Below are 17,278 nucleotides of genomic sequence, written 5' to 3' on the forward strand. Positions count from 1 at the left end.
TTGTCCATCAATAGACAGAATGGACATGTAGGGGCACGGCGAAAGGGTGAAACCCAACAACGGGCGTCTGTGTGGAGGCTCGGGAAGCCGTCTCAGCGGGGCTGATGCACAGGACGAGGCCGAGGGCACATTGAAAAGGGCAAATAGCAATTGCTTCCACAAAGGGCCTGACTGCATTCAGGTCTCTCCTTGTTAAAAGTTTGAGAACGTGTTGTATTGTACACAGGCGGCAGTAGGAGGCCTTTCACAATTCTTCTTTCCGGTGAAATGCATGCGTCACTTCCTTCCATCTGTGGGTGGCATGGCCCTGGGGTATTCCAAGCTATATAAGTCGTTTAAAAAAAAAACAAAAAAAAAAACAGCGGTAGTGCTGGGACTGGGGGTGGCATTGCTCTGGGGTATTGCCAGCTATATCAGTCGTTTAAAAACAGCAGTAGGGCTGGGAGAAACATGTGAAAATGCATTTGTTCCTGATTATTTAGGTTTGCTGGTTAGTGATTGTGGCGTGATCTTGGAAGGGCTATCTGCAGGAAGGATGTGTAATTGCTGCCATAACAGTTGCTTCCATAACCTGAGTAAAGGCATACATTATGGGAATGTCCATGACATGTCAGAACAATCAACCTAATCTGCTCATTCATGCCAGATCTACTGCAAAGAGCTCCTGGTTTACAGGGGGCCATCTGTGGTAGGAGTTAACGGTTGCCGGTGTGTTGAAGTCGATATAATGGCAGACGGTTCATCAATGAAGAGTCTGAGAATCTGCGTCACTGTGGTTGTGGCTAAAATCTGATTTTTACTCAAAAGGTTAGGTTTTTATCCTGCCGTTTTTTCAGGTTACATTTCAAGATTGGTTCACAAGGGGTGATTTGGTTGCGGTTATTGGAAGACGAGATACAATTCTGAAAGCATTGTGTGGCTGACTATGGTTTGGGGATGCATAGAGATGCCACATCTGCAGGTTTGTTGGGGCAATAAGTGTAAGGGGACACGGAATGCAGTTTTTCACTACATGGTAATTAGTCACCTAGGGTGCGGAGGTAGCCAGCAGTTGGTGCTACAGGGGCATTTTCGCCGGTTGTTGTGCGTCATTAAGGGAGTTAGCCAATGACTAGATCATCTCAGTGTGAAAACTCATCACAACTGATGGAAATATTTTGGTGACACATTCCCTGGGATTAATCGCGACAGATTCTCAGGCAATGTGAGGAACGGTGCCAGTAAGTCCTTACCGAGGACTGAGGGTGTACAACACAAGGTGCATGGAGTGGGCCTTTGGAAGGTACTCTATTGTAAAGCTCATCCCAATAAAATGTGGAGATGCCTTGGGTCTTGCTTAAATGCCTAACACTGCTATGCAGCACTTCTTTTCCTGGTAAGGAGCTCCCATCTCATCCCAATACAAGGTGGTGACTCATTGGGTTTGGCCTAATTGCCAAGTACTTTTATGCAGAGCTTCTCTTTTTCCTTCAACTACGGCAGTCTCTCGTAAGGGACTTATGGGGTACAATGCAATTCACAAAGAGTGGGCCTGGGGAGGAGAAAGCATTTTAAATCTCATCCCAATAACTGGTGGCAATTGAAATGTGGTGCACTCCACAGGTACTGTGGGGGATGGAATCAGCATATCAGATTGAGGATGTGCGGTGTACAACACAATTAATAGAGTGGACGTGGGGAAGGAAACCTTGAATGGCCAAATATTTATATGCAGACTTTCTCATTTCCTTTATGCAGCGGCAGTCCTTGGGGAGGACTGGTAGTGTGCAACATTATTATCAAAGAGTGGGCCTTGGCATGCTAAAGTGCATCCCATAATGGGTGGGGATTTATTTGTGGCATAAACCCCGAGCAATGTGAATAGCTACCAAATCAACCATCAGTAGGGTTGCTTGGGTCTGGGGCTAGTGTTATGTCATTTTACATGTTGACAGTTTTTAGTGAGGGCCAATGGGGTGCAATACATTTAGCATTCAGAGGGCAGAGTGCAGGAGTACAGGCCAGTTAAAGTCCTGCACAAGAGGGTCTCTTGGTGGACGCAAAATATGTAGCATAGCAGAGTCGTTTCTAAGGACACTGGGGTGCCAGGTTGTTAAGGCGGTATGTTTGGTGGCGCCAGCTGAGGGTATAGGGAGCCTGGGGGCTGGCTGATAAAAGTGGAATGTCATATGGGTGGCTTTGGCAGGTTAGACTTAGACATAGCTTGCTGCAGACATTGACTTCAGATGAGTATCGGACAGGGGGGGGTGCACCTGTCTAGGGTAGGGTTGGAAGTGTTTGTGCAAATCATTCTGGGGGCCATTGCTTTGCATCCTGGAAGAGTGGCAGAGCGTTAGCGTGGGGGGAGTGCAAGGGTGCCAGTGGGGCTCCTTGCCCTGTGGCGGGGTCCCTGATAAGAGAAAAGGCTGGGGGACCCTTTTTGGACGGAAAAATGGTTGCCCCTGGAGCAGGGGAGGCAGTTATGGTGGCTCTAGGCTGGCGGGAGAGGGGGCCGTCCTGCTGGTGGTCCTGGACTCTCTGGCTCTACCCTAGTAGCTGGTGGCTTGAAAGGGGGTGGTGTTGTGTCCTGCTGGTACAACACGCCTCGAGAGATGCCAATTTGTATATATATGGTAAACGGTGGCGCATATGTATGGGCGCAGCATTTATGTGTGAATTTAATAAATGGTCAATGTGGGAAGTTTTACCCACAACTGAAATGGTGTTTTGGTATAATAATAAAGCTACGCAGAGGACATCAATCATTTGTAAGTGTTTTACTGGGGAGGGGTGAGCCAGGGGTGTTGAGCGAATGGCACGAGATATCCCCACTATGAGAGGCCACCCCCGCGACTAGGGGAGGGGGGCCTTTAGTGGGCATTCCGTGCCCGCCTCAGTAGGTGAGTTTCGTTTCTTGAGATAGACGTCATGGGAAGGGTCTCTCCGTAATGTGAGACGCTTGGTGGGCGTCTGAGGACCCTCCCTCCAAGGCAATAAGAAGTGCAGCACCCCTGGGAGTAGCCCTCTTTCGTCTCTCGCCTGATTACAAGAAGGCTGTCCGGGAAAATAGTTGCCCACCCACCCATCCCTAAGTTCAATTGTAGGGGGCGGGGTCCCTGATAAGAGAAAAGGCTGGGGGACCCTTTTTGGACGGAAAAATGGTTGCCCCTGGAGCAGGGGAGGCAGTTATGGTGGCTCTAGGCTGGCGGGAGAGGGGGCCGTCCTGCTGGTGGTCCTGGACTCTCTGGCTCTACCCTAGTAGCTGGTGGCTTGAAAGGGGGTGGTGTTGTGTCCTGCTGGTACAACACGCCTCGAGAGATGCCAATTTGTATATATATGGTAAACTGTGGCGCATATGTATGGGCGCAGCATTTATGTGTGAATTTAATAAATGGTCAATGTGGGAAGTTTTACCCACAACTGAAATGGTGTTTTGGTATAATAATAAAGCTACGCAGAGGACATCAATCATTTGTAAGTGTTTTACTGGGGAGGGGTGAGCCAGGGGTGTTGAGCGAATGGCACGAGATATCCCCACTATAATATTGTTTTTGCTGAAATTTGTAGCAAATAATAGCAATGATTTAATCCGTTCCTTCACTCGTGTCAACACGCAATGATCAAAGCCAGTGCAATTCTTCACACTGTGGTATTAGAGCACGGCCCTCGGTAGCAGCAAACTTGCTAAATAAACAAGCAATGACGGGGCAGGGTTGCCGTGAGAGAGTAATGACCAGGGCAGGGGATGGCGGCTGGAGACAGATGCCAGCAACATTAGGGGGTGCAATGAGGGGAGAACGGTCTGCAAAAACATGTACTTGTTTAGAGTGCTACTGATAAAATGAAAAAATAGAGTAAAGTGGCAAGACAAAGGATGTGGCGTAAAGGCTAGAACTACCGGCCCTGAAGCTGGGGGGCTGGATTCGAGTCTCGGCGTGGGGCCACATGCATGCTTGAAATGCGTGCCCAAAAAGTTTAAATAAAATACGAGACAAATGCATGTAGCTATGAAAAGTAAAGGGCATTAAGCAAAAGTGTACATTAAAAAAAAGTGCCCCAACACCGGAAGGAAACAGTACTTTTGCTAGGGTTACCAACTGGCATGGGTGCAAATTCAGGACGGTCAGTGTAAAAATTCAGGACAAAGTGTCAAAATTCAGGACAAAAATTCAGGACAGAATGTCAAAATTCAGGACAAAAATTAGGGCAAAACTTAAGTTTTACAGACATATCAGGGGAGGTGGCACAATAATATTTAAGTAAATAGACAACCAAAATAAATACAAGTCAAAAAAAGTTTATATAAGGTTGAACCAATCGCACACTTCACAGTTTTTCAGTATGCGCGCAGCTTTGCAATGCGACATAGGGCCCTTTCTGCAATTAAAATTTGTGCTAGTAACAATAAACATTAATTAATAGTATTTTTTAATTTTATGTTGAAATCTGTCTTTTAAATATACAGTGAAAACACTGTTAGTTATTTTATTTTTATTTTCGTCAGCATGGCGTCAAGACAAAAGAAGAATGCTTTGCACTAGTCCCATGCAGAAGAAGGCACACACACCACATGCTGTCACTACAGTTGGGCCCATTGTCATTCTAAAGTGCTGATCATCTGCAGTCTCAGAATGACAATGGGCCAGTCCACAGTCTGCGCGAGGTCTGGGAGGGGTCTCTGCAGGCAGCCTCTACAGATTAAAAGATAAGAGCGAGAGGCCCGAGCGAAATCTTTTAAACTCAGGGGGCCTCTCGCAGGAGAAACAGCATTCCTTACTGAAATGTCCTATTTCGATTTTAGTATGATGTCTGTAAGGCGTCAGTAATTTGAGATCCCCAAATTACGGACGCTTTAAGACATCATACTAAAATGACGGACGGTCCGTGAAATTTACGGACGGTTGGTCACCCTAACTTTTGCAATGGGAAACTGATAGGAGAAGCAGGTGAGGAACAAGCATTGGTAAATGCAGGAAACTATGGTGCAGCCAATAGAAATGGAGGGAAAGTACATAACAAGCACAGGAACCAATGAAAAGTAAGGGGGCTGGGTGTTGCCCCTTTTAAGATTATATTGAATTTGATAGATTTCTCAAGCACAGCAGGCAAAACCTAACAATACCACTCTGTCAATAGTGGCTGTAATTTGGTCAGTTTCAGAGACATGATCTGCACTACAATAATGGTCTGACAGTGTCAGAACGCTCAAAAGTCCAATTTATGCATGAAGCTCTCATACAGATTAATTTTTTTTGTTTAGGGCTTATTTGACTGCGCAGGGGTCTTGAAGACATGTTGTTGCACAACCTTAAAAGATAATTAGAGGATATTTGCCTCCAGCTAGAGAATTTCTCTCTCTTGTCATACTATTGGCAGTTAAGTAAATCATTTTGCCTTCTCCGGAGTGTTTTCACTGCAACTCGTGGAGGTTTATTTTGCAACTCAAGATTACATTAAATCATCAAACATTAAGTTTGCTGTCTCGTGAATGAATTTAATACCGAAAGCAATCTGCAGCAGCACACTTCCAAAGCCCATACATGCCAGTAACCCGATTCAAAGCCCCAATCTCCCGATTTTTTTTAAATCTCCCACTTTGTTCTTCTGAAATGTTGGCATGTATGAATCTATGTCTGCATTTCATTAGCTCTTAGGCGTATCAGTTCACTTCTTACTTGCAGTGCTTGCACTACAAGACATAAGGGATTAATTTACACCTTAATGGTGCACTCATTCATCGTGCAGTGCATTCTTAGTCTCATCATAGATAGACTGTTCACAGAAAATAATCGGTTTTTATTTGCTTTTTTACTACAGCATGCTTTTTTCATTGTTTAGACAAGATTAAAAATGCCTTCTCAGTTGGCTTTATAAATGATTGTTTTTTTTCCTTAGTTGTCAGTGCACTTTAAAAGGATCGCTCCACATACTGCATAAACGAGCACCGATAGGGCTAACTGGTTTGGCCTTTGTAGAACAATAGCCATGCACACTTATATATGGGTTTTGTTAAAGGGAGAGTGCAAGTATGCGTTGAGCAGCTTTACTAAAGGTAAAATTGGAGGACCAGAGAATCCTTTAAACTTCGGCGCCCTGGTCTGTGGTACTTTCCATAAAAAATACGCCTCGTTTCCTAATTTATGTACAGAATATAGGGAACAGTACACAGAATAACATTCTACTCCTGCCCCAGGCGACTCTTTCTTCTGCAGAGCAGTGGCTGTTTGTGCGAATTAAAAAGTGAGAGCTGGGGTCTTTCGCCTGATAACGGGGGCACTATTTCTCACCCTGCACCACCACGGACTGGGTCATTCTACCGTCGCCGTTGCTGCTGTTGCTAAGTGCATGAAACTTTCCAGCTGTTGCTGTTGCACCGTACAGGAAATGTCCGGACGTTGCGCATTACGTGAATACGTCGCACGAGCTGTACGTCACTTGAACTTGCCGCTTTCGATTGGAGGCGTGGTGATGTATGTGACGTACGTGGCCCCGGCACAGCGTTGAAAGCAGAGTTCGTTTCGCAAGGGTAATCTGAATGGGTGCAATAAAGCGGACTCAGGTTACCATACCATTGCCAGAGAACTTCTAAGACCTGTGCGGTCCACATCTAAACGAACAACCCGTAGAACTATGAGACGTGAGGGGGTGCGCTGCAGGAGAGCGGTCGAGTCTACGTAAATACCTTATTAGACGCTGTATTTTATCCACACGTTGGTAAACAGCAAATTAAGTCGTTTAAATTAACAGTCTCTGCAGTCTACTCCCGGATAAATGCATTAGCCGCTTATGGGTGAAGTAGTTAATTATAAATAGGGCTCCCGGTTTTATGGTATTTATTTTTGTGGCATTTCCGTCTGTATTTATCCATATTTATTTTTCGGGCATTTTTTCTGTATTTATCCACATTTATTTTCCCCACAAGTAAAATATGATGCTACAGCTAGTATTTTTCCACATTTATTTAAATTGACAATGCACACATGCGCTCACTTAAACTAGAGATTTGTTGTGGCTTTAGCAGTGCTTTACCTGGTCCGGTACTGAGTAATTTGAAATGGAAAGTACCTGTGCTTCTCAGTTCTGCTATAAAAACACTTTAGGCTAGAGTACAAGCACTTATCAGGAGCAAACATGTGCCAGCGCTTCTGTGTTTCCATCTAAAGCCAGCTAGAATTCTGCCTTCAAATGTCTATGGTTTTCACACAGAAAGTACGTAAGGCTACCTATATTGGCGGTGGTGTGTTTATGTGTTGATAGACAGACAGATAGATAGATCCCAAGCTACACGCCACGTGCCCTGAAAGTTACTATCTCAGTCTAAGGTTCACCAACTGAAAATAGATGCTAAACCACTCTAGGGTGATCCCAGCGAGCAGAATAAATTGTCTTATTCCACTCAATCCATGTTTTCTCACACCCACAGCAAAGTTCGCAATAGACATGAACATATGAAGCTGTGCCAAAAAATGATAATTCTCAACCATAGAATGCTGTGTGAAATTGGTATTCCACAGCAGATGGCCAATTTTTGACAAATTGTACTAGTCATACTTTGTATATGGCAGAAGACCTACATTTGATCTGACTCATGAAATGCTTCAGCACATCAAGCTTTCCTTTCAAATTTAAAATATAGACAGAACTCCTTGGGTGAAAAATTACCTAATGCTGGTTAACAGAAAATATGCCCTATCCAAGGTCACCAGGCTAAAATAGAACAACCTCCTAGTATCAAAATAGATTGAAAAGAAAAGGCATCATTTTTTAGTTTTGGGGTCAAAGGGTGTGGGATTTCATCAAGTGAAGTAAAAAGGCACCACTCCTGATTAAATGGAAAAAAATAAAGAAATGTAAAATGCCTGTCACCGTGATTAAGGTAAAATGATAGTTAACTTCCTAAAGGATAGTCGTTTTCCTTATGTTTTTTACATTTTAAGTGACGATGATAACTGAATGTTTTTGCGTCTGAATAATTGCAGAACAGGCCAAACAGCAGCAGTTGTTATGTGGCACGGTGTGTTTTAATTGTCTGTAAATGGTGTCCATTTTTTTGTCGTTAAGTCGACGGTGCCATCCTGTTTACTCTTCATAAAACGGTAGTTAAGAAAACATTTTACAGACTTGCAGCTCTCGCGTCTACAAATTCCTCCCAAAGCCTAGCCTTAAATTATTTTTAATATTCTGGTGGAGAAAAACCGCGAGAAAAGCGATAGAATATTCCTGTCTGTTAACAGAAGATGAAGCTAGCGTTTACAGAGCAGGGTCTTCTCTCTCTCCTTTCGATAGTCAATATGAGGTACTATGCTTTCCTGTGCACAGAAGCCTTCTTGTTATGTGACCTTTGCACCACAAAGATTTATACATGAGCTGGTATAAAAGGGAATATACAAATACAGTGCAGAGACTGTCGGAATTTGCTTCTGTCAACAAATGGAATAAATAGAGGAAAACAAGGTCAGAGTTTGAAGAGCTTCCCTTCAGCTCTATTTATCTGCTGTCACGATTTTTCATGAAAATCTCACCAGCTTAAGACTGGCTCGATATTTTATTTAGAGAGTTTTGTATAGCGCGAACAAGACCCTTGGGTATAAGAGCGCTTTACATTGCATGAGGTAAAATAGACACAATCTTGTACAGTGCAAACAGACACAGTTTTGAATAATACAACTATACCTGGTTAAATAACGTAGTTAATTACAAACCGATTACAAATTAAAGGGGTTACCATAGTATAACATGGCGCTTAAAATGATCAGTCTTGTCTATGAGAAGTATTTGCTCATTTGAAATATTTTCATTTCCCTCTTGAATGACGCTGTGTTTGTTATTTTTCTAATGATTGGTGGAATAGAGTTCCAGATTCTGGGTGCTGCTCCTGAGAAAGCTCTATCATAGGTTTTCTTCTTCCGGAAGATGGGTGGTCTCAGCACCAACTCCTTGGCACTCCTAGATGGTCTGTTTCCTCCAGATAGTTTAATTTTCTGGCAAGGTATCTTGGAGTGTTGTAGTGAAGCGCTATGTGAGTGATACATGCCATTTTTAGCTGAATTCTGGCTTCATACGGTAACCACTTTAATGCTTTCAAGTGTGGAGAGATATGATCGAACTTTCTCGACCCGGTGATAATTCTTGCAGCTGCATTGAGGCATGCTTTTAGTGGTGCTGTGGAAATTTTGGGTAAGCCTGCTAAAGTAGTGCAACCGTATTCAATCCTCGGGATTACCAATGATTGGACTGCTAGTTTGAGATCCGCCTGAGAAATGAAAGGTTTAATTTTTCTGATCTATGGGTGGTTCAATGTTCTCCACTTTACGAGAGATTCAGAAAAAGTTTTACACACAAATGGAGTCCATTCATTTGTCAAAGAACTTCCACGAGTTGCCTTGTACTTTTTGTTTCAAGCTCTCAATCTCTTTCAGAGAGAATACAAAATCATCTGTTGGGAGGTTGGTGGAGGGTTAGAGGAAGACGAGTTTTAAGGATTCCGAAAGATTACTGTTATGGTAATGGGTGAGAGGTTCTTCTACATATATTTCCACAAATTATGAATTAAAGGGGGGAAGCAAAAAAAGCATGAAACTATTGAAACTTGGTATTTGTTGGTTAAAAGCAATGAATTACTTTTGTACATTTTGATACAACGATATCAAAATTTTATAGACATCTGCGAGTTAAAGAAAAATTTGGGACTGGATTATTTGATTTATAACTAACAAGCGCAAACTGAAACACACTCAGGGCACTATTAAATTTACACTTATAAGACAATTGGTGTACACAATTTTGAGGGACTCAAAAACCAATGTCTCCTGGTTTCACATGCAACTAATCCTTTGCCCTACCCATGTTTCCTTAGTAGAAAAGTTATAAACAACATTATAGCTCTGCAACAGCCAACTTGAAAAGGTTTTTGAAAAACTCCAATTACTTTCCTGAACATGAAAATATATTCTTGGATGGCAAAAGCGTGGATAATTTATAACTTCTTACTACACAGTTACAGTGGAAATGTGTTATTTTCATCATAAGTAATTTACTCAAAACATTTAAAAACATTAACATTTAGATCTTGCAAAAAAGGTTTGCTTGTGTGGTAAATACATTTTGAATACTTTTCCCTACAAATTTCAGAATTGGGATTGCAGAATTTTCATAAAACTGGTGACATTTTGATCACACTTTATTTACATGAGCAAAAGCGAAATCCACACATCCTTATGTATTAGGCAGCTGAAAAGGCTCCCATTAAAGAGGTAGCATTTCAGCATGAAGCAAGTGATTAAAGAATCTCAATCTCTGCATCATTACAGACTCCATGAAATACACTGGATGGCGACACTTCATTCATCAACCTGCCCTGCTTTGCTTGGGTCTGGATCCCATTTCCACTATACACACAAAATGCATTGTTACTTCTTAACATAATTTAAATATTCACGACCAGCATTGTCCATTACACAAGTGCATTCTTACTTGCATGTTATAAGAATAATAAAAAAAATTTAAAAATGTGTGCATGCTTCTCTGTCCTTTGCAGGTAAATTAACTCTGCAAAGAAATATAATTCGCCAAACATCAGTAAGACTCAACACATAGTTGCTACTCTAAATCAAGTATGAATCCAAATCTGAGAAGGTGACCATAATTACAATTTATTTGCTTTATACCCCTATAAAACATTGTAGCTGGTAATAATTTACTAAGAAAATAGAAGACCTGCACACCTGAGATTTACCTGTGCGAGACATATTTTCTAATGAAAGCAATACTCCCGAGCCCCTCACATCTCGCCTTAGTTCTGTACACCCTCAATTAGCTTGATTTGACTACATTTTCACAATACAAACCAGCCTTTCTTAATGACGACGAGCAGCAATTTAGTCTTTGTTTGTTTCCCCAATTCATTTCTCCACAATCAACACCAACATTCTTTGAGACTTTTATTTAAACAAAATATCCTTTTCCTTTGCATATTCCAGCTCCAGGAAGTAATTTTAAATTTTCACAAGCTTGCAATTTGTGTTTAGCAATCTTGTGCTTTTTTCTATTTAATGTGTCTTGCCGCACTCAATTTAATACCACCACTATTTTTGCATATGCATTTCAGAGTAAGATTAAAGTTAAGTATTGTTCTTTCACACAATATGTAAAGTTATTAGTGAGGACTCAATGCAGTGTTCACAAATGTTTGCCTCTGCTTCAAAGCCTTACTCCAGCTTCTATAGGTGGTATATAAACATGTGATTGTCTCTCTTTTGCTGCCCTTATCACAATGTGGAATGCTACTGACCCAGAATGTATACACTTAAAGGTCCAGAAATGAAATGTCCTTTGCCTCACACAGTAATGCTGCCTGTTTAATAGTTTGTGTAAACTATGCATAGAATCCAGGCCCACCATTAAAATAAGAAAGGCTTTCTTGAACTATTATCAAGACTGTCTTTAAACATAAGTCCTGAATTACATATCATTTAAATACTTGTTTACATTATACTTCAAGTAAGCATTTGGTTATGTAGCAGAAAATGTTGATTTTAGAGGGAAAAGCTTTCTTTTGAAGATGGTTTTCCATTCAAAAATTAGTCCCCACCTCAAGCTGCAGTTTAAAAAAGCAGAGTGCCAAGATGCACTGCTGCTGCTTAAAACGTGCACTGTGTGGGGCCTGGGACAGGAGGAGTCAGGGGCGTTGGAGGAGGCTACGGCATGGGGTAAAAGAACAATAAAGCCTCATTAGCAAGTAAATGGTCTTTCAAAAGATCTGTTAAGTACTCTGGCTGTGTGTGCCCGGGAAGGAATTTCCAGCAGCAGGAAGTGGGCCTGGAGAGAACTCTGGATTCGAGCATGGCAGCATGGCAAAGTTTTCTAGTATTTTACTGTTTCGAAATATAAATACAGACAAAGGAAATATAGATTTCCGTCTGTATTTTTATGTGAAAATCCATAAAAACGAAAAACCGGAAGCCCTAATTATGGACCACTTGTGTCTGCGAGTACACAGACAAAATACTTCTAAAAATTATTGTTAGGGAATACATTAAAGAGGCTTTCAGCCATGGGCAGACTTGCACAGGGAAGAAAATAGAAAAACAAGCATTTGTAAATTCATTAGGTTTCGCCTTTTGATCAATAATACATTGAGGTGTGGGAGCAGTACATGAGTGCAGGGAGAATGGTGTGAGTACTGTCTGTGCAGGGTGAGTGGTGCATGAAAGAAGGACTATGGTCATGTGAGTTGAGGAAGTATTCATATTTGTTTAACCTGTAACATTACATATTGTGAGGCTATAAGTCATGCAGTGCAAGTGCAGATCAGACCCGCAAGGTAAGGCCCATGGAAAAAAAGGTTTGTTTAGAATCAGAAGAACAAGGGGTGAGGAGTGAGTATAAGGCAACCTCGAGATATGCTATTGCTGCATCTTCCCATTTGCTTCACCCAGCAATGTGTCCGAACATGCCAGAGCCCTGGATATCCACCAAAAGCCGCACATATGAACAAACACTGACAAAAACAAGTGGTCTTGCGTTGGCTGCAAGCCTATAGGTTTTTTAATACTCGTTTTATTTTCTCATAGTTTTGAAGTCAGCCAATTGCTGAAGTGTACTGACTAACCATGCTGTATCGTGCAATAATGGAAGAAAATGTGAATGATTCAACAACAGTCTAATTGATGAAGAGGACTGACTGAAAGTACATTATATATAGATTTAATAAAATCCAAATGTCTTGATTAACATCAGCATAACCTAAAAGGAAAATGTCTAGTGAGAGAAAATGGTGTTAATGGCAGGGGTAGTACAGGCACTGATATAAGTGAAAAACTAGGATCCAGGGCGCCATGCGAGGGAGGATGGGCCTCATTAAGAAAGTACTAGACCGAGAAGGCAGATAAGGAGTTAATAATATATGTATTACAAGCCAAGGTATAATTGTTTGTGGTGTTTCTGATTTGACAAGTCAGTGACTGCTCGTGCGATGATGGTTAAAAAAATCAGTTTTTTTTAATTGCGATATTTGCATTCCCTTATATTTTCACGTTATTTTTAACAGGTTAAGGAAACGGAAGCAATTATTAACATGCATTTGCAATGCAATAGGTCTCGCATTTGCCCGAATTTGAGCTAATGGCATTGTAAATGACAATCCCTTTCATTTATATGTTCTGAAAACCTGGAAGCGGTGCGTTAACACGCACTTGGACTTATAGTCCTTGCTGATGAGAAGCAAGGCTGGCAGTAAAAGAGGAGCAGTTGCTGCTAGCCTGCTTCTCAGAAGCAAGGCCTACAAATACAAACTCTTGAAGAGAACACTGTGTTACTGAAGAGATTTGATTAGTAAATGTGACAACATGGAAGGGGTCGTACTGCTGTATTTGGAGCTGCAAGTGCAGAGGCTAGATGGATCAGTATGAGAGCTGATGGGGCATTTTAAGCAGAAGTGGCAGGAAGCATAGGGGGAGAGTATGTGAGGAAATGGGAAATGATTCAAACGGGGAGTGTGTGAGCAGAGGGGGGTAGGAAGCATAGAGGCAATGTATGAGCAGAATCGGCAGGGACTAGAAGGGCAGTGAATGAGCAAACGAGGCAATGTATGAGCAAAATCTTTAGGGAGTAAAGGCAGCAATGTGTTACCAACAGGGCCAGTGTGGTAGTGGATAAAGAGGGGAGTGAATAGGGTAGTGTGTACAGAAGAAGGCCCGGGTAGGCGGAAGGAGCATGGACTATATGTGCTAGCTTGTGAGCAAAGGAGCAGAGTATGAACGGAAGTGGCATGGATGAAAAGGGTGCAGTGTATGAGCATATTGGCAACTGTGTAAGTAGGTGATAGTGTGTAAATGGAAGGGTAAAGAAGCAGAGGGCAATATGTGTACAAGGGACAAGCATAGTACTCAGGTGTCAGAGTAAGCAGGCTGTGAGCAGAAATGGCAGATAGCAAATGGGGGAAAATAAGTGAGCAGATGGGGAATGTGTGGCAGGTCACAGCGTGTCCCCTGAAGGTGCAAGGGGCAGAAAGCAGAGTGTGAGCAAATAGGAACAAAGTAGAGAGGGCAGGATGTGATTATAGAGGGTAGGATGTGAGTAAATGAGGCAGTATGAGTTGAACGGGGCAGTTTTTGAGCAAAAGAAATTAAGAGCAGATGTAGTGTAGGAGGATAGATTACCCTATTGTGTATTTAGTAATGTTGACTGCATGTTAAAATAACTTGCCAATCTTAAAATTGATTCATTTGAATATGTTTCGCAAGTGGGTATGCTCACCGCACTATCACACCTCTAATTCTGTTGCATTATAAATCTAGAATTGTACTCATCTGACCCAGGACATAACAATCATTTTATGAGCCTGCTTCCTGTGCACCAGTGCTGCTGTGAGCCGCAGTGGTGGACAAGTGATTCTGGAGCCAGTTTTGAGACAAACGTCACTAACCCAGAAGTGCACCATCACACCCCAGCCCTTTCCCCAATGAGAGATCAGCTGCCTGCCCAGGCAAACCTTCAAAAGTGGCCCCTGAAACATCTCAGTGGGATCATGAAGGATTTCATGGTTTTGTTATGAAAGTAAGAATATGCATATTAAACAAGACCTTCAAAATAAAGACATTGTATGTGAGGTACTATGCTTTCACAGAAACAAATGACCCAATGGATTATTTTTTTAAAGTGCAAGTAAAAACTGTGGATTTCACACCATTTCCAGGAAAACACACTTTAGAAATGTATGCGGAAACTGCCCAAATATGAAAAAAAGAGCACAAATTGTTTTATATCAGAGGTCAATAGATCAAATGTTGTTTTATTCATTGGAATCTTGAAACATATAATTCTGCATTCTAATAGGAAAAATGAACATACACAAAATGTAAAGGTAAAAAACGTACCTGTACTCCCATCTAAAACTGACCAACTTGAGCTCTCTCTATTATGTTTTAATAAATATCAGGTTGTGTTTGTTTTTTTATTCTAAAGGAATAAAAGTCGCAGAGATACAAAGAAGAAAGTAATATGAGACCCAACATAGAAAAACCTCAGAAAACTCATTTGTCAGTTGTGCACTGTTTATCCTGTCTTTGTCCCTTGTATTCTGGCACCGGTTCTATTCCTGTTTATTTAAAATTATATACAGAGCTCTATAGTTACCCAAATGCAAAAATATCCCAAAAAACAATATTGGATATCATCAGTTTTCCTGTATTTTTGGATAAAATGTGGCATACAGTCAAATGGCAATAATAGACACACCCCACCTATATTTCTTTGCAAATTGGCATCTACGGAAACCTACCTTGCACAAAACATGGTAATGTATTTTTATTACTTGAAGATAACTGTATGTTCTCTTTCCTATAAACTAGCACTTGTGGACTATAAGTTCCACACAAATGACATGTAAATGTCAAATAAGTATACTGAAAACGTGTTGAAATAAAGGACTATGCAAAACTTGGCAGTTACGTTGATGCCACTGTCAGCAGACCACCTGAGCCTTTGAAGTACAATTTTGGGTGGCTCGGAGGAGGGCCATTATAAATAACTTCTATTAAGTGGACTCGCCCAGCACCTCCGTAACTCCACTGAGACTTTTGAAAAGAAATGAGGGGTGCAAGACAGCAAGTGGCAGCAGCGTCAGCGACCAAGCATTTCCAGCCAGGCTGTAACCTTCCCATTAGCCACATTCATTGGGAACAGCATAAACCACAGCTCTACCCAGAACAAAGCAGCAAAAATGTGAAAGGAAAGTGACCCCTCATGTCATGTGGAATGTACGAATACACCTGAGAGAGGCCGTCAAAGTACTCCCCCCCATTATCACTGCATTTCTAGTTGTCATTTGTTCTGGTCTCGGCTGTGACGCTGCTCATGTGTTCCCTGCAATTGCACATTTATTTTATATTGAGTTTTCAAAACTTCAGATATACTTTCTGAGTGTGTGGGAGTGGTTGCTAGGTGGTGGCGTTTGTCTACTCTGTGAGCACTTACCCATTAGCACGTTTTGTCCGTGAGGCTAATCCCCAGAGTATTCCCACGATGTCTGAACAGCTGCCATGGACTTGCCTCAACTGCTCCTTGTGCTCTTGCTGGCACGTGTGGCATCCGACCCCTTGTCATTGAAAGAGAGAAGAGACAACTACATTGTGCCTCAAACGCAGCTACATCTGCCATGTTAGAAATGGGAATGCAATGAAATGGGACGTTTTAAATAAACTAAAGTAAACAAATAGAAAACAAGCAGAATTAGTGACAGCAAAGCATGTGCCATGCTCATCGATCAGCTGGCAACAATATAAGCACTAGAAAATGTACAGGCTTACTAATGCTGCTTGTTTAAAAAGTATGACCGGCAGAGCTTTCCACGAGCCTCAGCTACAGTACACATTCATATTTTTTGTAGACACTGGTAGATTAATCTGCAGCTGTATTATTCGTAATGTAGCTGGTGCTCGTGGAAACACCACGAAAATTAAACAAAAAACATGCACAGTGTGCTGCTGCTAATGTGTGGCTTGGGGAGAACAAAGGTAGACTCAACATGGTTCCCCAGAGAGAGGACGTGGTGCAGCAGTTAGACAGGCAAATGGACAGGCAAATGGGAAGTCAACAGAGCACTGAGCAGGGGCAGGCAAACATAAACAAGCACAATCTCCCTTAAAAGGAAGCCCAAACCAAATAAATATCCTACCAAAAAAATCCTAACTGCCGGTGGACATTGAAAAGTGCAAAAAGCTTAAAATAAATACAAGCAACGAGCTACAAGCAAGGAGCAAGAGGCAGGGGAGGCAGGCAGTAACATAATTGTGGCATTAAGAGCCATGGGAGGAAGAATGCTATATTTAAATGTAAGCAGCTAGGACACTGAAGCTGAATACAGACCACCAGTAACAAAGCAGGAAACCAAGAAAAAAAGAGTCCCCCCACACAACAGATAAAGAACCATAGCAGAATGAGACCGTACTAAGTCCCTGCTTTGTCAGAGGAACAGACGAGAGAAAGGAGGGACAAAGAGGCAGGACTGACCATTAGCAAGTAAGGATTTTTAAAGGACACTAACATAGACAAATGAAAAGCAATTGCAAGAAAAGGGATGGACTAGAAGCCCAAGGACTGATTACAGCATGTCTTGAAGAGACAGTACATGCACTGTTTAGCTCTACCTAAAATGCTTCATTAAAATTCCTTACCTGCGTTATTGTATGCTGCTGCCATGTCAGATGTCTCTAGCACTGCTAATCTAGCTTCTAATCAGTGGTGTACCCTGCCCAGGCATTCTTGCAAGCCTTTATACCAGGGCAGCACAGCTCTCTTA

General features: G+C 41.9%; 1 protein-coding gene across 4 annotated transcripts in view; it reads right to left on the reverse strand.

Annotated features, from left to right (window-relative positions):
* Positions 1-16,062, reverse strand: part of TUBE1 (tubulin epsilon 1) — a 202,338-nt gene extending 186,276 nt beyond the window's left edge. For 3 of the 4 annotated variants that reach the window (XM_078648564.1, XM_078648565.1, XM_078648562.1), the window contains exon 1: positions 6,267-6,396. In XM_078648564.1, coding sequence (XP_078504690.1) covers positions 6,267-6,291 — 25 coding nt within the window. In that variant the 5' untranslated portion in view covers positions 6,292-6,396. Of the gene's footprint in view, positions 1-6,266; positions 6,397-15,954 lie in introns of those variants that run through there. The other variant, XM_078648563.1, reaches the window with a different exon arrangement.
* Between the last annotated feature and the right edge of the window lie 1,216 nt (positions 16,063-17,278).

The sequence above is a fragment of the Lissotriton helveticus genome, chromosome 6 (assembly GCF_964261635.1).
Source record: "Lissotriton helveticus chromosome 6, aLisHel1.1, whole genome shotgun sequence".
Taxonomy (NCBI): domain Eukaryota; kingdom Metazoa; phylum Chordata; class Amphibia; order Caudata; family Salamandridae; genus Lissotriton; species Lissotriton helveticus.